Source organism: Pelobates fuscus, chromosome 2, assembly GCF_036172605.1.
Source record: "Pelobates fuscus isolate aPelFus1 chromosome 2, aPelFus1.pri, whole genome shotgun sequence".
In the NCBI taxonomy this organism is placed as follows: domain Eukaryota; kingdom Metazoa; phylum Chordata; class Amphibia; order Anura; family Pelobatidae; genus Pelobates; species Pelobates fuscus.
This window is the reverse complement of record NC_086318.1, coordinates 175801367-175824475: the sequence shown is the minus strand read 5'-3', so window position 1 is coordinate 175824475 and position 23109 is coordinate 175801367. Positions and strand designations below refer to the sequence as shown.

General features: G+C 39.8%; 1 protein-coding gene across 1 annotated transcript in view; it reads left to right on the top strand.

The window, feature by feature from the left end:
* Positions 1-23109, top strand: part of LMBRD1 (LMBR1 domain containing 1) — a 132057-nt gene that overhangs the window by 45646 nt on the left and 63302 nt on the right. Inside the window, exons 5-7 of the mRNA XM_063442972.1 lie at positions 3658-3725; positions 6345-6433; positions 18600-18673. Coding sequence (XP_063299042.1) covers positions 3658-3725; positions 6345-6433; positions 18600-18673 — 231 coding nt within the window. The remainder of the gene's footprint in view (positions 1-3657; positions 3726-6344; positions 6434-18599; positions 18674-23109) is intronic.

The window sequence follows — 23109 nt, the reverse complement described above, 5'->3', positions numbered from 1 at the left end:
AATCCCATAAATACTGTGACCTGTGATTAAAAGCTCAGTTGACGCCCAGCCTATGTGTCGTCTAGTTCTTGGGAAGGAAGGATTCTTACAACGCTACCGGGATTATTGTATGCTGTATTTATTTGCCTAGATTATTTTACGCTGTTCCTGTTACCCAGCGGAGATACTGTGGATTATACTACCTCTCCGCTACAACTATATATTGGTAAAATGTAAACCTCCTGGTTAGTTTGAACAACTGCGTCTAATCACTCTGCCACACCACTTTGCAGTGGACCTGTTTATGCTCTACTACTTCAAACGCCTTAGCTTTGTATACTGTTGCATCTCCTTCTTAAAGCATAATCCCATATGTCTACCATGAGCCAGTTTTTTCGAGGAACTTCTGGTATCATATTAGAGACTTACCCCAGTATTGACATATGTGTATGCTTGCTTCCTATACACCATATTTCCTGATGTGACACTACCTGTCACCATACTGGCCTGCTTTACACTTTTATTCTATTTCTAACCTTAGTAGTAGCACTAACACCAACCCCTGTTTAGTAGATTGGCCACCAGGTGTGGTGGAATCTCGGTAAAAATAAATTTAGTAGGCCGAGATTACCACGTGGCATGTGTACGTGCATATGCTGACGTATCGATCAGTTGGTTGCACGAGGCAAGATATGATCAGTAGTGTACGGAGCATGTGCAAGAATACAGGATATAGTATTCCCCTCCTCCATTGTGCTGGACAAGCCATGCGGTCAAACAGGAAGTTAATTCTTATTTGTGTTGATTGGTTAAGAGAATGTGCGGGTGGAGCTTAATATGGGAGGAGTTATATGCCTATATAAGGAGCCTGCACTATTGTCCGGGGCTCAGAATTTGCTGTATTTTGGTGACGCTAGTCCCTCTGAGTCCCGATCGGTGATCCAATAAAGAATCTCTTCCTTCCTGAAGAAACCTGTGTCCATCTCTCTGTGCTTGGCTTCCGTCAGTTTCTCCGGTATCACAGGTTGAGGGATCACTGTGAGTCCTAGTCACGCGTATTACATTGCCTTAGCTGGCAGCTAAGGCATGTCATTATTGTGACTAGCTCCCAGGGATATCAGACAGACTGACAGCCAAGCAATGACTATTGCTGGACTGCGTCACTAGTGAGGCAGCCAGCTCTACCCTACTGACTGCTGATCCTGGCCCTCACTGCTGCATCTTGACATCAACTGTCAATTATAGCACAGAGCCATTGTAACGGGCTGTCCTGTCAGTTCTATAGTGTGTAGCAACATTTATTTTAAGGGCCACCATGTTTGGATGTCCTCTGGATCACTGGAGCACCCTCTCGTATTTGAAGAGCTGCATCCAGAAAAAGCAGCTTCACATTCAGTGCTCAGTAAAATCCACTTTTATTGGTTTACTAAAAAAAAATAAAAAAAAATACATGCTGATTCTAAATGGTATGATCTGAACAGTGTTTTTAGACTATTGCTGGATACTCTCACAAGTGATGGCAGCATGCACTGGTTTTAATAGAACCCCCATGCTGCAAGATCACGATAGGCATAGCTATCACTGGAGATGCTGTCACATCACTATTTCTGTGATGCATCACTAATGAGACACAAAGAGAGAGACTGTCATGCTGATCCTTTCTAACAACACTTTAAAATGATTGCTGTACAGGTTACAGTGGCAGTCACAAAGTGCTTAAATGGAAACTGCAATAGCCTGTATGCAGATCATTACAAATGAGTTAAAGTTCTTTATTTACTGAGAATAGTGATGTCTGAAGACACACTACAGTAGCAAAGTGTAGATACAAGTACTACATTTGGGCACTAAGCCAGGATTTTTGGAGAATTGAGAATAGATCTGCAGCATTTGTATCAAAATAACAGAAGACAATTGTCATCTCAACTCATGTTATTCTGGTTCTTCTAGTTTGGTCTTCCTGGTTTAGTAAATAAACCGAGAACCAATAATATTGTTAAATAATGAAAGCCTTACTAATAGAACAGCGCAATCACATTACATTTGTAACTGTTGTCTGTAGTCCATTTCATACCAGTTTCCCAGAGTATGTGAACTTTTGGAGCTGCTTTGTAAGTTAAGGGTTAAACAGATCCTATATTTTCAAGCATATTTAAAAATAGATTGTGGCTGATGAAATTGTTGTATTTTAGTGTCTCTGTCACCTCATTTGTCATAGCATTGAATGTAAGTACATAAAGAAAAATGAGTGTGTCGGATAACTAACACAATTAGAAATGTATATCATATTATTTTGAGAATTAATTTAAAAAAAAAAAAAAAAAAAAAAAAAAAAATGGTACAAGATACATATAGTGTTACTGGAGAACTCTGCATAGTGTGCTAATTCTCCAATGCATGCTCAGTAATAATCAACTAATAATAATACTCATTAGTCAAGGAGAAACAAAAGACTTCTTGCTTACTCTTTAACCTTTTAAACTAACACAATAGGCTCAGGAACACATAAATAGGGTCAAGAACAATTCATAACCCTATAGCAGGGCTCGACAAATCCCAGGTCGCTATGGCGACCAGGGAATTTGTCCTGGCACTTGGGATTTGTGAGCCTGCTCAGCTCCTGAGGTAACCGGCTGCCTGAGAGCAGAGGTGGGCAGTCTGCTCACTGAAGGCTGAGGCAGGTGGCTGAGTGAGGGAGGCGGATGGCTGACTTGGTGATGGAGGGGGCGGACGGGTGGCTAATGGAGAGCTGAGGATGGATTTACATTTAAAATAAAAAAAGTAATTATTTGTGAGTGTGTTTGTGTGTCTGTGAGTGTTTTTCTGTGAGTGTGTCTGAATGTCTGTGAGTGTGTGTGTGTGTGTGTCTCTGTGAGTGTGTGTTCCCTTCAATCACATGGTAAAGGTATATTTGCTTACCATTTTCCCCATGCCGTGCTGGTGACTCCGCGGCTGGCCCCACCTCCATGGCTGAGATCATCATTCCTGACGATCTTAGCCAAACCAATGCTTCTCCATAGGAAAGCATTGGAAAGCTATTGCGCATGCATGGCAAAATGCCACTGCGCCAATTTAACCTCTCATAGAGATGCATTGAACCAGTGCATCCCTATAGGGAACATTAACGTAGATACTGCACAGTGTGATACTGATACAGTGTGATACTGCACTGACCCAGGAAGCACCTCTAGAGGCCATCTCCGTGACTGTCACTAGAGGTGTCACCAGGCAGCAATGTAAACATTGCGTTTTGTCTGAAAAGTCAGTGTTTACATTGAAAAACATTCAGGGACAGGATATATACTTCAGAACAACTACATTAAGCTGTAGTGGTTCTGGTGACTATAGTGTCCCTTTAAGAATTGTATTTGTGGGGTTGATTTCTCTGGCTCCTAACTTTTCTAGCTGGCTCCTAGATTCTAAGCAGATTTGTCAAGCCCTGTCCTATTGTGTTAAAAACACACGCTAGCCCCCCTTGGTCCCCTTAAATAACTAGAAAACTCACCATATTTCCAGCATCACGAGGGTCCGCCGGTTCTGGCTCTGAAACATATGCATTATCGAATCCCAAATGATCTGTCATTGCCACATAAAATATTGAATAATTTAGATGAGACAATAGGCACACCCTATTGTTATTTTAAGTACCTTGTAACTCTGTTTTTCCTTTTTCTACAGCAAATAAAGAGTGCTCTGAAGTATACCTTTGTATTTATGTTGGTCTGCTCGTGTTTGCTTCTTATTGGGTAAGTGAATTTACAGTACTTTTGTTATTCACCAACGCTTGAATTCAAAGTGAATTCTAAATCTAAGGTCAAAATAGCTCAACTGGGAAAAAGTCACTGTAAGTCATCTATATTTTTAGTTCGGTATTGAGGATCGGACCTATGAAGTGAATAGCTCTTTCAAAAAAATTAGGATTGCAATATATGATTTCATGTCTTAGTTGTACAAAACACGTTAGATGGGAGAGGTGGATGGCCTGAACGTTTTTACTGTTTGTTTTGCGCGGATTTGAAAGATACAGTAGAATTTTTTTTTTTTTACTGTCATATTTGAAGGCTGCAGGCCTAAGGTTTTGAAAGAGCTATTAACTTCTTAGCTCTGATCTTCAATAAGTATATATTATTTCTGCAACCAAGTAAGCCGATTTGGGAGTACTTGCACCACCATAATAGGAGACACTGCAGGTGATGCTAGCCTGAATGTGTATAAATAGCACCTGCTTAGTCTTTTTCTTCTTGGACTATGTTTTCAGTTCAGTTACTCTGGCCTTAACATAGAATATGTCATCTGAAACATGGAATTCACTTGGAATGCTCATCATTGTAATAAACTCTGCATGTGTGGAATTCACAAGGTTTGGGTCTGTAGCTCTCTAGTTCTATCTAGCATCCCTAACTTGATAAGCAAATACAAAAACCCACTCAAAAAGGAAACCATCTGTAAAATATATTTCTTCCAATAGCTTTGAATGGGTTGTACAAAACAAATGCTGCACTTGATCGCTTTACGAAACACTGAAAAATGAATACACTGGAGTTGAGATCACCGAACATCTTATACAACACTTTAAAAGAAAAAGAAAAGCTACATTTATCTAGATTAAAGTGGAAAATTGGAAGCCATATATTACTTGCTCATCTTGTAAATGCCTTCCTGTTCCTATTCTGGGGATGATTCTCTAACTGTGTGCTTTCATGGGCTTGTGAATTGTAATCCTAGAGTATATTTTCTGTGTGTGCATATATAAGGGTTGAATGATTTATGACTCAAGAACCCTGGTGTATATATTTATTACACACTACTTTAATATTTCACTATTTCTGCGTTATGTTTGCATTCTAGTGATTTATTTAAAAAAAAAAAAAAAAAAAGAAAAAGAAAGCCCAGAGTGCTGGAGGCATCCGTATTTTCGACTAATTCATTTTAAATGGGCACTCTAAACAAAAGGTCATCCATATCAAATTATTCTAGTTTGTTTCCCAGGAACTTTTAACTGATATTTCATTGGGAGCAGTGCTTACTCAACCGAAAATTACTCTGCTTTGTCCAGCATTTTGTTCTATGGAACCAAGAGCACATCCATGCACAGTGTTGATGGTTGATGTCTTCTCAGTGTTAGAAAGTGTTGCAGCGGTACAAGTTGCCTCCTTAATAGCCACAATCTAAGAAGGGAAGTCACTGCTTTAGGTTTAAAAAGGCACTTTAGGCCCCATATGCAGCGCTGCTTACTGTAGTGGTTATGTGTATCGTTTGTGGGTGCTATCTCCTCTAGTTTTGTCATTACATCTGTATTTTATTTTTTCATTTTTTTTTCTAATGAAAAATATATAAAGCCGGTCTCTATTCGCAACTAAAATAAGCCCTTTATCTACTGCTTGACTAATGCGGAAGTGAAATTCTGCATTAGATCATTGTTTTAGGCATCAGTTAGTGCCGCGAGAGAGTTAACCCATTGTGGGGTTTTTTTTGTTTCTTTTTTTAGTATACAAATAACAGCATACTTCTCAAGATATAATACTTATTACCTTGTATATTTTAACATTGAAGCCCTGGGAAGAAAAACAATTTACTTTTTCATATAACTTTAAATAGAACCAAATATGATAGTTATTATATATATATATATATATATATATATATATATATATATATATATATATAAAGTGTATAAGCTATTTTGACTTTTCTTTATCAGCTTGGTACCAGGTTGTTAAAAGACTTAAAGATCTAAAGTGATACAACAAGCATGTTTATGTATGTATGTACAGTATATATATTTGACTCCTTATGGGCATCAGAACCACTGCAGCGTAGTGGAGTTCAGTGCCTGTCCCTGCAGTCTGATCATTGAAAATGCTATTTTTTCTGGCTGAGTGACTTCCTAGGTTTAGGCCTGCTAAGATTTTCTAGGCATATGCGCCCAGTGTTTCCCCATAGGAAAATGTTAGTAGAACACTACAGCGTTATGTGTTTGTTATGGTAGTGTTCCTTAAGTGTTACCAACCAGTTCAGAATTCAAATGCTGGCAAGTTCTCTCTGCATGAGACATACAGCAACCCTGGATGATCGTTTTTGCCTTCTTTGTGCCTCATCAGCAAGATGTAACTGATACCCCTCTAGGTTCTGGATGCCCATATAGGTGGGATCAGTCTGATATGCAAATGGTATATGTTATCTTTGTTATTGCACAAGAGAACCTCGTACTCACTGTACCTGGAGGGGTATCAGCTAGTCTTATATTCTCTATCTTTGTTTTACTAAAACAATGCATTTTTAATTTTTTGAAATGTCTGTTCATATAAGATGTGGATAATTTGAATGCATGGTATTTATTTTGTGTTTTTTATTTTCTTCTTTAGAGCTTTTGCTCCATTAGATATTCCTAGAGATAAAAATACAACTGACTTTGATAAAATTAAGATTTTATTTGAAGAGCTTGGAAGTAACCGTGAGTATAATTTTCATTATTTATTTACCTAGTTTTGTATACATACATTTTGGTTTGGATAATGTAACATATACATATGCTAAAACTTTTCTAAATGCTTCTCTGTTCATAGCTTATGAAAGTTGTTAAAGTGACGCCGTCACCATCTGGGGCTTTGCTGAATTCGCAAAGACCCCCAACCGTGACATTGTCGCTTTAGGTTTGGTGGCCAAACAACTGGTTAGGGTTAATTTTGCTTACCTTAACCTGTCCCTCAATGGCACGGTGATGTTGTTCAGTCTGCTCCAAGATCACTGTTGTACTCTCTCGCATGCCCCTACTTTGTCTCTTTATATCTCTTTTATCGCAGAATAGATGATTTGACTGAATGAACAACATTGGTGGACTGGGAGAATTTTTCTAGTTCACCTTTTGTGTCTTAAAGGACCACTAAAGCAGGGCTTCCCAAACTTTTATGGGCCAAGACCCACTTGCTTTTAATGCACATTTTAAAAATGAACACCATGGCAATCCGCTTTAGAGGCATACAATTGGCAGACCATGGCAATCAGTTTTAGAGACATAAAATTGGCACATCCTGGCAACTTTAGGTGCGTAAAATTGGCACATCATGGCAACTTTAGGTGCATAAAATTGGCACACCATGGTAATCCGTTTTAGAAGCAGAATATTGGCACACCATGACAATCATTTTTAGAGACATACAATTGGCATACCATGGCAATCAGCTTTAGATGCATACAATTGGCACATCATGGCAGTTTTAGAGGCATAATTTGACATATCATGGCAGTTTTATAGGCATAATTCTGGGAAATCATGACGGTTTTAGAGCAATAATTCTGGCATATCATGGCACGTTTAGAGGCTTAATTTTGGTATATCATGGCAGTTTTAGAGGCAGAAACTTGGCACATCATGGTAATCTGTTTTAGATGCATACAACTGCTTACTCACAGACTCAGTCAGAATCAGAAGTGCTGTGTCCTGCTCTTTCATCCAAGCACCTTACGTTGATTATCCCAGTGGTGGGACTAACGTAGAGAGGGCCCTGGTGCCAGTATGTTTTCTGGGCTCCCTCTTGTGCAAGTGTGGCCAAAAGGTAGATCCCAATCTGTCAGAGAACTTGAACAATGCTATGCCAGCTGGGGATCTACCATTTGCCCATCGTTGCAGGGTTTTATTTGTGAGCAGTGTTTTTGTATACGGTGCATGTGTGCATGTATGGGTTTATTTGTATGTACTGTTGCCATTGGAATGTAGTGGTGTACTTGTGTGTAATGTTTGCGTCTGAATGCATTATTGTTTATGGTGTCTTATGAGTTACTATATACACAATAGGGTTGCTGCATTTTTTTACTTTTATTACTAGCGCCAATCCACCCGAATCCCATTGTATTTATCTTTGGTCTGTTGATCTTCATCTCAATGTCATTTACGTTCTGCAATGTAAAACAATGCAGTTTGGCTGTCTTTCTGACAGCAACTAGAGGTTCTTCTTCCTCCAGAACAGTGAAACTCGTCCTGGAATCAAATGCTTATGTTAGCAGCATTTGATTGGAGGAGTGCACTGTTTAGCCATACATGCATATCCAATCCATTGCTTCTGTATGATTGTGGCATGCTAAAGTCCCTGAACGCGGGGCAGGCAACTGCAGAAGAGGATTGTGGTGCTGGAAACGAGGTAAGCAATCTTTTTTAAACTTTTTTTTTTTTTTTTTTTACTAGCAAAGCGGATTGGACAGAGAGTAGTGGACAGCAGGTAACTTTTAATCCTGAAAAAAAAACAATTTTTTTTAGGACTATAGGTTCTTTTTATTGGGACATTCTAAGCATTCCAAAAGTACCACTAATTATAGTGGTTATGATGCAAGTCTTTGATCTCCTTTGAAATAGCTCTATTTTTTTATTTCTGTAAAATCGCTCATGGTTTGACATCAAACTGAAATATGGCAAATACTTATTTCACCATAACCACCTCTATAGCTATAATGGTGATGGTGCTTAGTATCCCTTTGATTGTTGCGGTTTAGATCTTTATATTACAATTTAGTGAATAAAGCCCATTTTTTTTCCATGTCTCGAATGAGCTTGCGATGTTAGAAACTAAGCTTTTCTCTTAGACTGAAAGAGCAGGGATAAGCTGTGATAGAAGTGTTTCTTGCTGAAACACTATAATTTGCTTTTGAAGTAATCTTGTTTTTCATTACTTTTACAAAGCCAAAATGGTTTGTTTTTCCTTTAACCAGTGAATGGGTGAAAAATAGCTCTGTTTTATGAATTTAAAAGGTGAATTCAGACATAGCACTATACTGTATGTTCATATAGAAGCCTTAAATGGTACTCTTAGTGTGCGATACTGACCTTTGTATATTTATCCCACATACATCATTCTAATGTGTTCCTGAATTCATTTTCTGTGAATTAACTTATCTCAGTTTGGTGGCTAAAGTGAGAATCCAATGTCTGTTAAATATAGTCATCAATCTGTGATGCAGCATTGAATAAGTAAGCATTGCTACCCTAATCTCTATATTAAGCGTATGTCAAGGACTAATAAACTGTCCCTCGCCAAAGTCTATTAAACAGAAGTACAACTTAAAGCGGGTGTTATCTCACAGTTAATGGCACAAACTACCGGTAATAGTTTTCCAAAAGTTATTTGGTTGTGCTTGTATTTTTTATTTATATTTTTAACAAAATTGTTAATTAGATTTGCATTTGTATCAAATTGGAAGTCTGTTCTGGCAGAGTGTTGCAATGGATTCCAATTATTGAGCTGTCTCCATTATGGCTTCACTTCTTCTAATATGTGTTGATACTGTCCTGGGATTGATAAACCTAGCTTACATCTGAAAAGCCATTACACAGTTTTCTCTAGATTAGCATTTGTTTTCTTTTGTGTTTTTATTCAATGAAATTTACCATAAACGTCTTGGCAGTCAACCATACATCTTGTGCGGGTTAACATTTATGTAACCAGCAGTTAGTATGTCTTGATTAGACGTAGACATTTGCCATTGCATTTAGTTCAGCTGCCTATAAGAAACAACTGTTTCTGGATCTTAACATGGAAATTGCCTCTAAAGCTACATTTCCCAAAAGATGATCCATGTTTAAAGTCTATTAGAATCCTTTTATTTTATTTACCTTACTCAAAAACACATTTGATAAACCACGACTAATTTACTGGATTAGTAACTCAGTCTAAAAGAGTGCAACCCTCAAACTTGTGACTGATATATGTATAAAATATATTATGTTTATTTTTACTCATTTAGCTATGTACATTTTTCTCAGCTTAACTGTGTAACAATGTGAGACTGTTAAATATATAATCCTCTTGTTGTTGAAAATGCATATTCTCTTTGTTTGGTCACATAATTAATGCATGATAAATTTTAGTAACGTAGCTAAATTGTTATAAGACAAAAATATACACACTAAAGACAAAGTAGTAGTACGTCAAATTGGAGTGATCCCAGGTGTACCTCACTAACACCAAATGGGTAAATAACAGACAAAAAGTGGGACAAACACCCAATAGGCGTACAAAAATTCATTTACAACCTGGAGGAATGAATCCAGGACAGATTAGTTCTATTAAAGAATTAAAGTGAATCTAGAATAATAAAAAACATATCATAGCGTAACACAATTTGGATATGTGTGAAAAATGTGGTGCTGGTAGCAAACTCACAAACGTAGGTGGAAAGCATGCTTCTCACCCCACCTGGGGTTAAATATAATCTGGAATTGATAGTAGATCCTAATGATGGAGATATCTTCAAAGGAATAAATGGAGAAAGTCATACATGGTGAAGTATGTATAAAACTAGAAAAACGATTTATTTGAATGCACTTACAAACAGGTGGAGTAAAAACGCAGTGTGGTGGGTCTGGAAATGATCCAACTCTGGCCGCAGGAAAATAAAAAAAAGAAATATACACAGTAAAAACTAAATATAAACAAATCAAAAGTCAGTGAATCCAACACGTTTCGTCCAGGGAGTAGGAAGGATCGTATTAAGAAGAATTACTGCGGGTATAAGAAGCCAGTGGCGTACACACACTCCATGGGGCCCCAGTGCAAAACCGATCCGTGGGCCCCCCCTACTGTGAACCTCTCCTCCCCGACTGTGGGGCCCCTCCCCCTGACACATACATACAGACACAAACACATACACACACCCCGGCAGACACATACATACAGAGACACACACAGACACACACATATACACATACAGAGACACAGACACACATACATACACAGACATACATACAGATACACACATACAGAGACAAACACACACACAGACACAGACACACAATCATACACACATACAGAGACACAGACACAAACATACATACACAGACATACATACAGATACACACACACAAACATACAGATACAAAAACACAGACATACATACACACAGAGACACAGACACACATACATACACACACACAGAGACACAGACATACATATGGATACACACACACACACACACACACAGAGACACAGACATACATACACACATATACATACACAGACACAGACATAGACACATACACAGACATACATACACACATACAGAGACACAGACATACATACACACATACAGAGACACAGACATACACACATACAGAGACACATACATACATACACACATACACAGACATACATACACACATACAGAGACACAGACATACACACATACAGAGACACAGACATACATACACACACACACAGACAGACATACACACATACAGAGACACAGATATACACACATACAGAGACACAGACATACATACACACAGAGACACAGACATACATACACACACAGAGACACAGACATACATACACACATACATAGACACAGACACGTACACTCATATACATACACAGACATACATACACACATATACATACACAGACACAGACATACACACATACATAGACACAGACATACATACACAGACATACATATACACATACAGAGACAGACATACACACATACAGAGACACAGACATAAATACACACAGACACAGACAGACATACACACATACAGAGACACAGACATAAATACACACAGACACACAGACATACAAACATACAGAGACACAGACATACAGAGACACAGACATACAGAGACACAGACATACATACACAGACATACATACACAGACATACATACACAGACATACATACACAGACATACATACATACACACATACAGAGACACAGACACACATACATACACACATACAGAGACACAAAATGTTTCCTACCATGTGTGGGTCCAGTGGTGGCTCAGCCTGATGGGAGTCAGAGTTCCCACTCTGACTCCCTCCTCCTTTCTGTTTCCTCCCGCGCGGGCTCTCAGTATGCTGGGAGGAGTGACGTGCGGTCACTTCCTCCCAGCATGTGATGATCTCATCACAGGGGGCCCGGTTGAGAACTTAAAGCGCTCAGCGCAGACCGGGCCCCCTTAAAATCCATGTCCATCGGGTGGCCCTGACAGCATGGGCCACCCGACGGACCCCTTGAGATGCGGCCCCGGCGGTTTGCCGCACGGGCCGGGGCCGCAAAGTGTGGCAGCTGCTACCCGGTCGCGGGAGGCCGCAGGGCGGCCGGGCCCCCTGGAGTGCCGGGCCCGGTCGCAGCTGCGACCCCTGCGACCGCGGTACGTACGCCACTGTAAGAAGCCCATTATTTGAAGAATTATCATGTAACCCTGAAGAAGTCCTTCCTACTCCTTGGATGAAATGCGTCGGATTCACAGATTTTTTTTATTTGTTTATATTTAGATTTTACTGTGTATATTTCCTTTTTTATTTTCCTTCGGTCCAGAGTAAGATCATTTCCAGACCCACCACGCTGCGTTTTTTTTTTTTAATTCTTTATTTTTGTTGTGCATGTATATAACACGGGCAGATAAGAGGTGACCCAAGAGCATTCCTCTAGCTTTTCCACGTTCAATACGAGGAGCACAAAGAAAGCAAGCACATTTTAAAGTATTAACAATGATAAGTTGAAACAGTCGCTTTTGCGTGTAGCGGTATGATGAATTAGTTAGGCTAGATCTGTGCGTCGGCTATGCACACTGCGTTTTTATTCCACTTGGAGTGGAGATATGCCTGTTATACCTACCTGTTTGTAAGTGCATTCAAATAAATAGTTTTTCTAGTTTTATACATACTTCACCATGTATGGATTTCTTCCTTTATTCCTTTGAAGATATCTCCATTATTATTATTATTATTATTATTGCCATTTATATAGCGCCAACAGATTCCGTAGCGCTTTACAATATTTTGAGAGGGGGGATGTAACAATAAATAAGACAATTACAAGAAAACTTACAGGAATAATAGGTTGAAGAGGACCCTGCTCAAATGAGCTTACAGTCTATAGGAGGTGGGGTATTAGAAACATTAGGATAGGAAATATCAAGTAGGAGTGAAGCAGAGCTGGAGGAGAGAGCAAAGCACTATCCCATAGGAGAGCAAGAGACAGGTATGTAAGGGAGAGATTACTCTGGGAGGCCATACGCTTTCCTGAAGAGATGGGTTTTAAGGCCCTTCTTAAACGATTGAAGACTAGGGGAGAGTCTGATGGCAGTAGGCAAGTTATTCCATAGGAGAGGAGCCGCCCGTGAGAGGTCCTGCAAGCGTGAGTTGGCCGTACGGGTGCGAGCAGCGGTCAGGAGGTGGTCGCGGGCAGAGCGGAGGGTACGAGGAGGGGCATACCTCTGGATCAGTGAAGAGATATAAGAGGGGCTGGAATTGTTCAGTGCTTTAAATGTATGGGTTAGCACTTTGAATTGACTCCTATAGGATACAGGGAGCCAATGTAAGGACTGGCAGAGGGGCGAGGTGTGAGAGGACCGCCTGGATAGGAAAATCAGTCTAGCTGCAGCATTCATTACAGACTGTAGCGGGGCAGTACGGCTTTTGGGGAGACCAATCAGGAGAGGGTTACAGTAATCCATGCGGGAAATTACTAGAGCATGGACAAGCTCCTTGGTAGCATCTTGCTTAAGAAAGGGGCGGATGCGGGCTATGTTTTTGAGTTGGAACCTACAGGACTTGGCAACAAACTGGATGTGAGACTCAAAGGTGAGACCAGAGTCAAGTATGATGCCAAGACAGCGCGCTTGTAGGGATGGACTTATGTGGATATCACTGACTTGAAGGGAGAGTGAGAGAGGAGGATCAATATTAGGAGGAGGAAAGACAAGGAGTTCAGTTTTAGAGAGGTTAAGTTTGAGAGGTTAAGTTTGCGTGACGACATCCAGTCAGAGATGGAAGAGAGGCAAGCAGTGACACGTTGCAGGACGGCCGGGGAGAGGTCCGGTGAGGAGAGGTATATCTGAGTGTCATCAGCGTACAGGTGGTAGTTGAATCCAAAAGAGGCAATAAGTTTTCCAAGAGAGGCAGTATAAAGAGAAAATAGAAGGGGACCAAGGACAGAGCCTTGGGGAACTCCAACCGAGACAGGGCGAGGGGAGGAGGTATCCTTGGAAAAGGAGACACTAAATGAGCGTTGGGAGAGATAGGAGGAAAACCAAGAGAGGACAGAGTCACAGAGACCGAGTGATTGAAGAGTTTGAAGGAGGAGAGCATGATCAACTGTGTCAAAGGCAGCAGAGAGGTCAAGGAGAATTAATATGGAGTAGTGACCTTTGGATTTAGCGGAGATTAGGTCATTAGTCACTTTGATAAGAGCGGTCTCAGTAGAGTGGAGAGGGCGGAAGCCAGACTGAAGAGGGTCAAGGAGAGAGTTGGAATTAAGGAAGTGAGACACACGGGTAAAGACAAGTCTTTCCAAAAGCTTCCAGATTATATTTAACCCCAGGTGGGGTGAGAAGCCTGCTTTCCACCTATGTTTGTGAGTTTGCTACCAGCACCACATTTTTCACACATATCCTAATTGTGTTACGCTATGATATGTTATTTATAATTCTAGATTCGCTATAATTCTTTAATACAATTAATCTGTCCTGGATTCATTCGTCCAGGTTGTACTTGAATTTGTGTACGCCTTTTGGATGTTTTTCCCACTTTTTATCTGTTATTTAGCTAAATTGTTGTATACTGAAGTACTAGTTCAAATGTATTTCCCCAGTATGTCTAACTTTACCATAAACTATGTACAGCCTGTATAACAGTGTAAATTTGCTGTCCCCTCAAAATAACTCAAGACATAGCCATTAATGTCTAAACTGTTGGCAACAAAAGTGAGTACACCCCTTAGTGGAAATGTCCAAATTGGGCCCAAAGTGTCAATATTTTGTGTGGCCACCATTATTTTCCAGCACTGCCTTAACCCTCATGGGCATGGAGTTCACCAGAGCTTCACAAGTTGCTGTCCTCTTCCACTCCTCCATGACAACATCACGGAGCTGCTGGATGTTAGAGACCTTCTCTCCCACATTCTGTTTGAGGATGCCCCACAGATGCTCAATAAGGTTTAGGTCTGGAGACATGCTTGGTCATTCCATCACATTTACCTTCAGCTTCTTTAGCAAGGCAGTAGTCGTCTTGGAGGTGTGTCTGGAGTCGTTATGTTGGAATACTGTCTTGCGGCCCAGTCTCCGAAGGGAGGGGATCATGCTCTGCTTTAGTATGTAAAGAGCTCTAATTCTTAAACCCTCCCAAAATGTAATATGAATACCCTCAAATTATAGCTGAGAGACTGCAATTTAAGCAAAAATTTATTATTTAACTGTATCTTGAATTTAATTTGGTAAACAGCCCAAATAGCTAAACTTGTGTCAGTGTCCAAATATTTTGGGACCTAACTGTAAATATATTGCTTTGTGTTGCAATCTTATTTACTGTTATGGTTATTAAGCTTACAAGGCAAATACAACAAATTATAAAATCGCTTCACATTGAAAATGTATTTTACCCCTTTTATTTTGTGTCCTGTTAGTACAAAAAACAAACTTTAATCCTAGACATATGATGTACTCTGTAAATCTGGACAAATAAATGACTTTTCTTAACTGCACTAATTATGCACATATTAGTATTGCTAAACCTGTGGGGCAAAAACCCTGTATTTTTATTTTTTAATAAATGAGTATTTATAAATGTCACATCAAATTAAAGCACATTTTGTCCTTTATAAAACCGGTATATAATATGTGTTAGTGCAATAAATCAAAACAATTGTAATTGTGGTTAAACACACATATAGCAAAAATTGCTTTGGTTCTTAACCGTAAAGAACAAGCGCATGAAACTTGGTCCTTAAGGGGAGCAAAAAACAGGTGCAAGAGAATACTGAGAACTGACAACAGCTCAAATAGCCTGCCCTTTGGTGGGTCCCTACCTAGATCTCAAGCTGATTTTAGGTTATTTTTGTAATGGCACAAGATGTGCTAAAACCAGTAAAAATAGAGGAGATTCCTGCACATAAATTATATGTAGGAGTCTCCGAAATTGGTTACTTAAAGTGATCTCAACAGGGGGGTAACCCTAATTTAGACAATAAAGACAGAGAGTTTTAGAAAGACCCAACAAACTGGGCAATTCCCAAGAGATTACCATTTATTGAAGCCTCTATATCAAGATAAAATGCAAACTTTATTATTTGAAATAAAACCTTGAAAATAGTGTGCTCTACAAACATGATTGCGTTAAAAAAGCTACTGTGATTAGTAGACTATACATATTGAATTGTGATATATAGAGTGTAGCTGTATTATAAATACTAAAAGTATTCCTATATTGGAAGTAAACCAGGAACAAATGGAGGAAGGAGAGAATGTGAATAAATCTCCTCTCTTAAGTAAACCTCCTATAAGAGAATGAGACAGATACACTGTATCTAAGTGGTAGCCACCTAGTATAATTGATTAGATGTTACAGAAATGTGATGTTATGTAACCAAGCTCAATCAGTGAAACTAGAAAATACCACTTAAAACTCCCATTAAATTGCAAAAAGGGACAATTAACTGGATATACAGATTGCTAGAGGGTAGCGTTTTGTATGAAAGCAATGTTTGAATACAGAACAGGAAGTAGTATTGGAGTAAGAATTAAAGTTTAGAAAAAAGGCAACATTAAAGTGTAGTTAATACAGATATGAAGTATTTAGTGCCTCTGTATTCTAATGATACATTCAAAACCCCTAATAATAATAAGCTACCCCCCTACTGCATTGAGGCAGTCCCTTGGGTGTTTAATCCTTACTCCTTTACCACTTTATATTTAGAGTTTAGAACAAAGGCAGCATTGAAGTGTAGTTTACATAAATATGAAAAATAACCTGTCTCTAAATTCTAAAGGTAGATACTATACTCCTTTGAGGCAGTCCCCAGTATGACTAACAAGCCCTTTTCCTTAGAGTAAAAAGGTAGCCAAAGTGCCCAACTACAGAGCAAGGTGAACTAAAAACAGATGCACATTAGTGCATATCGCCCAAAAAGTGTCATCGACTCGACGCACGTTTCAGCGCAAGCTGCGCCTTTCTCAAGAGACTCGGACGTAGCACTTGCCAATCGATTGGTTAAATAGGGTAAGTGCCTGCCCATTCCTGACATCATACGTCCAATCTGATGCTAAGACATCACTCGGGCATCGTTTAGCAATCTGGATGATAATATCCTATTGATTAGTAGCTAGGGATTACATCATCCAGTTCGTTCCACCTTAAAGAGAAAGATACCCGTCATCTGACTTAATAAGTACAAGCCAGTGGCGAAAACTTATATCTATCAGCATAATTATGTCACTTGTACCACCAGGTAATAAAAACTACTAAAGGTGAACAAGTTTACCAGATTCTTTTTTACATACATAGAGAGTATTTAATATATATTGGGTGAAAATTAACCTCTATAGTATGGAGGGCACAGTTGTAATGTTTAACTTATTATGATGGCAATAGAGGGGAAATCAACTAAACAATTGTCCACTATAACTGCTATCGAAACAGTTGTGGATCATAAATACTATCTATTCAGAGGTTGGGTGATTTAGTAAATCGGGACTTACACGATCCTGGGGTCTGCCTGGAAGCTGGATCATATGGCCGGAATAGCCGGCTTGTACAGTGCCTGCAGGGGGCCTGCCTGAGCTCTCAGGCTGTCCCCCTAAAGCCTTCAAAAAAAAGTTTAAAAAGTTTATAAAGTCGGAGAAAAAACGGTCATTACAGCAGCACTGTCATGCCGAACTTACCTTTCCCCAATCGATTACTCTTCTTTCCCTCTGTCAGGATATGTTCTTCATTTCTTTCTGTTTGCTCTAGTTTTCTTTAAAACATAAGACAAAGTAGGGACTATTTGTCTTATGGAGGTTTCCTACACCTGACCAGCTATGACCAGCGGAGGAGCAAAGTGTGCTTTGTTTCCTGTGGTCAGAGAGATTCTCCCACAATTCTTACCTTTCCTCCGTGATCTCGCAATGTTTCCTTTCCGTATTCCCGAACGTCCTGTCATTTAGACAGAACGTCGGCAAAACTACCGAATTGCGTCCTAACAGAATGAGAGCAGTTTCTCCTTTCGTGTTAGGATGCAATTCGGGACTTTGGATCGAAATTTCCTTTGAGTGAATGAAATTCCGATGCAAATCGTGCCGCTGCTGCATCTTGCAGCCACTTAGTAGATAACTCCCTAATTCCCACGGTATTGGGGAGCTATCTACCGAAAGGCTGAAAGACCTAAATTGACCCCCTAGTGTGCCCCCTCCCGAGCACCTACCCGAGCTGTGCGTGTGGGGGTAATTAAACTGAAGGGGGAACCTAGTGGCCCCCAACCAGGAGCGGCAGGTGGAGGCCCTAAATGAAAATGGAGGGGGACCTATTGTCCTCTCCCCATCCCCCAGAATGCTTTCCTATGGACTGGCTGAATGTGCGCGCGGCCGATGACGGGGAAAGGAGGAGGAAGAGAGTCCGGCGCTGGAAAAAAGGTAAGGGATTAACCCCTTCCTCCCCCTAGAGCCCGGCGGGATGCGGGCCCCGAGAGTGAGGGGCACCCGAGGTACGAGTATGTTTTCCTGGCACTATAGTGGTCCTTTAACTTTCATTTGTTAATAAATATTGCAAAGAAATAAGTGAATAAAAGCCTGTGAACCATCAAAAGCAAAAATCTTTTTGTTTTGTTTGGTTTTATGTATGAGTTTTCATAAGATCATATATTTTATATTTCAGAGGGTTTGGCTGCCTTGTCATTTTCCATTAGCTCCTTGACCTTGATTGGAATGTTGGCTGCAATCACCTACACAGTAAGTAACTCTCTTTTACTATGTACCAGTTCCTCTTTTGTGTTGTTAAATTTCATGCAATATCTTACGCTAACACAAATCATTGTTATTTGGTTGTTTTGAAAGTTTCGGCATGCACTCATGACAGCAGAAAAAAGTTAACAATCACTACACAACTTTTCTATCAGTACCAAAAGAAATGGCAATATAACTTGGGAATGTATAGTTATAGGGAATTCATAGTTCTTCTTTGGGAGCATCTAAGACAGTCAGAGCTGCTGGCTAAGTTTCTTGCTTACAAATAAATAAAACTAGACCATTAATGGCCCTTTTAACTTCTATAACTCAGAAATGTTTAATGCATTAAACTATGGATGATGTTTGTGTAAGGCTGGTATGTATAATGTGGGTATGTGTGTAATATAACATCATAAGTGGTGAGGGAGAAAAAAAAAGCGACTACTACCCTGATTCAAAATGGTTAGGTAAATTCTGAAATGTACTAATGTATAACATTCATGAACCCGTGCAAGACGTGGACTGGTAAAGTGACATTGCTGTTTGTATACATTTGCATATTTTGCATGGCATACTGGGACTGTAGAAACACAATGATTCGATACCATTGTGTATGGGACAGGTTTTAGAAATTTACATTTCACAGTGTGTTTCCGTGTTACGTGAATTACTATTAATTATATTTAGCAAAATGGAGACTGGCTGTTAAAGAATATTTGTGTAAAAGGAATTTCATTGTTTGTAACTGCCATCTACGTCATCTATCAAGAGGCTTATATAGTGAACTTTTTTTTTTTTTTTATCATAATATCCAGATACCAAGGAACAAAGGAAGGGCAGGTAAAATCACAGCCTATTTTAGACTTGGGTATAGGCCAACATAGAATGCTCACTGTTATCGGAAGTTTGTTCCGGATAAGTGGTTAAGGAGTGCCACCACTACCTATAATAAAATCTATAGTATTATAGCCTGATAAGCATACAATGGTTGATCTGGCGTGAACCCTGAATTTCCCCAGCCTCATACTACTGTTTCAACGCAATAGCTTTCAGAGGAAAATTGATTAAACATTTCAAAGTAATAGCACCTTTTTTTGTTCCAAAATAACTTGCAAATCAGCTTTATTTAAAAGCTATTCCTGGAATTCTCTACTGTGTGTGTGTGTGTGTGTGTGTATATATATATATATATATATATATATATATATATATATATATTTTTTTTTTTTTTGTGGAAATATGCATGAAATATCACTATCTTTAAATTTTAAGAGTTTACTGCTGTCTGTTATTTACCTGAACATACCCTTCAAATTATTCTTAAAGGGCAACTGTCCTCACATTTTCACTTCTCATTTTTGTTTACTACAGCTAATGAAACTAATCAATATATTTTTGGTATATTAAATATATGGATTTTATTTTTTAACTTTCACTTTGTATTTGGCTGAACAGCTCAGACTCTACTATTGGCTCAGACTCTAGTATTATTTTACCAACTGCTTCTCAAGATAACTTGCCTGTTTCTGTGATTGCTTTGTGTAAAACAGCAGGCAAGATATGTTGGGCAGCAGTTGCTCAGATAACCCAAGGTGATTGCTCAGCCAGATAAAATGAGATTTTCTCAAAAACTAAATGTACATAATTTCAAAAATATATTGATAGGTTTTATTAAATGTGATTAACTTGTAAAAAAAAAAATAGTGAACATTTAGGGATATTTGACCTTTGTCTTATTCACTTTGTAATTGGCTAATTAACAGTTTTTAAAGTTCTACTTATCCTTTGATAATTTAAACATGTACTTGCCATCCATTCACATAGGAATGGATTTGTTCAGGTTCATTTACAACTATTCCAATGAGCAGTAAGTGTATTTGTGTGCAATTTATATCTCTCTAGACAAAGTCATGTGAGCTTCAGAATTATTAAAAGGTCACACACTGTTTTTCTATAAATTAATGTTTGACATTATTTTGACCATAATTTATAGTTGTTTTTTTTTTTTTTTTCCCCAATGTTAACTGAATAACACAGTATACTAATTTCATCAATGTGGTTATATTTGTATGCAGCTTTTAGTGTTATTGATCTTGCAAAATAATGCAGATGCTTTTTCTTTTTTTCTTTTTTTTTTTTTCTTTTAGTAAATGCAGAGCCTGCAATTATTTATACTAATTAAAAAAAATAAGTAAAAGAAAATACAACAAAGAAGCTGTGGACAACATATAAAATGTATCTACGCTGTAAAATGTTAATATTGCATACTGTTTACAAAGACTGCAATTAAACATTCTATGCATTTATAATGACTACTAAGTATGGTTGTAATAGTACTAAATATTCCAAGGATACATAATGAATTTGTCATAACATTGAATTTGTGGGATCAAGGACAAAATATGTTGTGCCTGGCTTAATGCCAATATCACTTTGAAAATAGGTTATTCAAAGTTGTTACAAAAAACAACTTTGATTTGAAAATTGTATAACTTTATAATCATGGGCGGCCGCAGGCATTTTTCTGGGGGGATGGGGGTTGGAGGGTGGAGGGGGGGGGGCATAAATAATTGTAATGACATCCATGTTGACAGTGTCATGTGAGGAAAGGGGCTATAATCATTATAAAATAGAGCCAGGGTGAATAGCGTTTTCACAACTATGGTGTCAGGAATATATGTTTGTATTCCTGACACTTAAGCAAATTAAAGGAACATTCTGGTCACCATAACAACTTAATCTAAATTAAAATGCTATGATGCCAGGAAGCCCCTGGGTGCTCTCTTTCCTTTAAGGGGTTTAACCGCTCTCAAATGGTTTAACCCCAAAAGCTTCCTCCACCTCCAGGTCGCTCAGTGGTATTTGGCTTCTGAAACGGAGTGTCAGGAAGTGCAGATTGACTTTAGGCATGGGTGCCGCAGATTGGCTAGAGTGGTCAGTAGCCAATCCGCGGCACCCCTACCCAGCAGCACTCTGTACTTCCTGACACTCCGTAAATAAAAGTGAACACATTAACACTGATATTTCTTTTTACCTCGGGAGATGGGAAGGTCCAAAGTTTCCCTGCCAGGCCCAGGTACCAAAGCCTTATGATGTGGTGTCCAGAATAAAGTGAAGGGTTTACTTCACTTGTCCTTCCTGCTCCAATCTCATTTTCTTCTCTTTCATTTGACGCTGTCTTCTTTTTCTTCTGACACTGTCTTCTTTTTCTTCTGACACTGTCTTCTTTTTCTTCTGACACTGTCTTCTTTTTCTTCTGACACTGTCTTCTTTTTCTTCTGACACTGTCTTCTTTTTCTTCTGACACTGTCTTCTTTTTCTTCTGACACTGTCTTCTTTTTCTTCTGACACTGTCTTCTTTTTCTTCTGACACTGTCTTCTTTTTCTTCTGACACTGTCTTCTTTTTCTTCTGACACTGTCTTCTTTTTCTTCTGACACTGTCTTCTCTCCTCATTGGCTCCTTCTGCTCCTTCACCTTTGTGCTCCTTCTGTCTTTTCCTGCTCCTGTTGCCCCTTTCTGCTTCTTTCTGCTTCTTTCTGGCCCTTTCTGCTCATTTCTATTCCTTTCTGCTCCTTCTCCTACTGTACCTTTGCGCTCCTTTCTGCTCTTTTCTGCTCCTTGCTGCCCCTTTCTGCTCCTTGCTACTCCTTCTGATTCATTCTGCTCCTTTACCTTTGGGCTCCTTCTGTCTCTTTGTGCTCTTGCAGACCCATCCTTCTCATTGCAGGCCCATCCTTCTCCGTGCAGGCCCATCCTTCTCCGTGCAGGCCCATCCTTCTCCGTGCAGGCCCATCCTTCTCCGTGCAGGCCCATCCTTCTCCGTGCAGGCCCATCCTTCTCCGTGCAGGCCCATCCTTCTCCGTGCAGGCCCATCCTTCTCCGTGCAGGCCCATCCTTCTCCGTGCAGGCCCATCCTTCTCCGTGCAGGCCCATCCTTCTCCGTGCAGGCCCATCCTTCTCCGTGCAGGCCCATCCTTCTCCGTGCAGGCCCATCCTTCTCCGTGCAGGCCCATCCTTCTCCGTGCAGGCCCATCCTTCTCCGTGCAGGCCCATCCTTCTCCGTGCAGGCCCATCCTTCTCCGTGCAGGCCCATCCTTCTCCGTGCAGGCCCATCCTTCTCCGTGCAGGCCCATCCTTCTCCGTGCAGGCCCATCCTTCTCCGTGCAGGCCCATCCTTCTCCTTGCAGGCCCATCCTTCTCCTTGCAGTCCCCTCCTTCTCCTTGCAGTCCCCTCCTTCTCCTTGCAGGCCCCTCCTTCTCCTTGCAGGCCCCTCCTCCTCGCAGACCCCTTCTCCTCCTTGCAGACCCCTCCTCCTTCTCCTTGCAGACCCCTCCTCCTCCTCCTTGCAGACCCCTCCTCCTCCTCCTTGCAGACCCCTCCTCCTCCTCCTTGCAGACCCCTCCTCCTCCTCCTTGCAGTCCCCTCCTCCTCCTCCT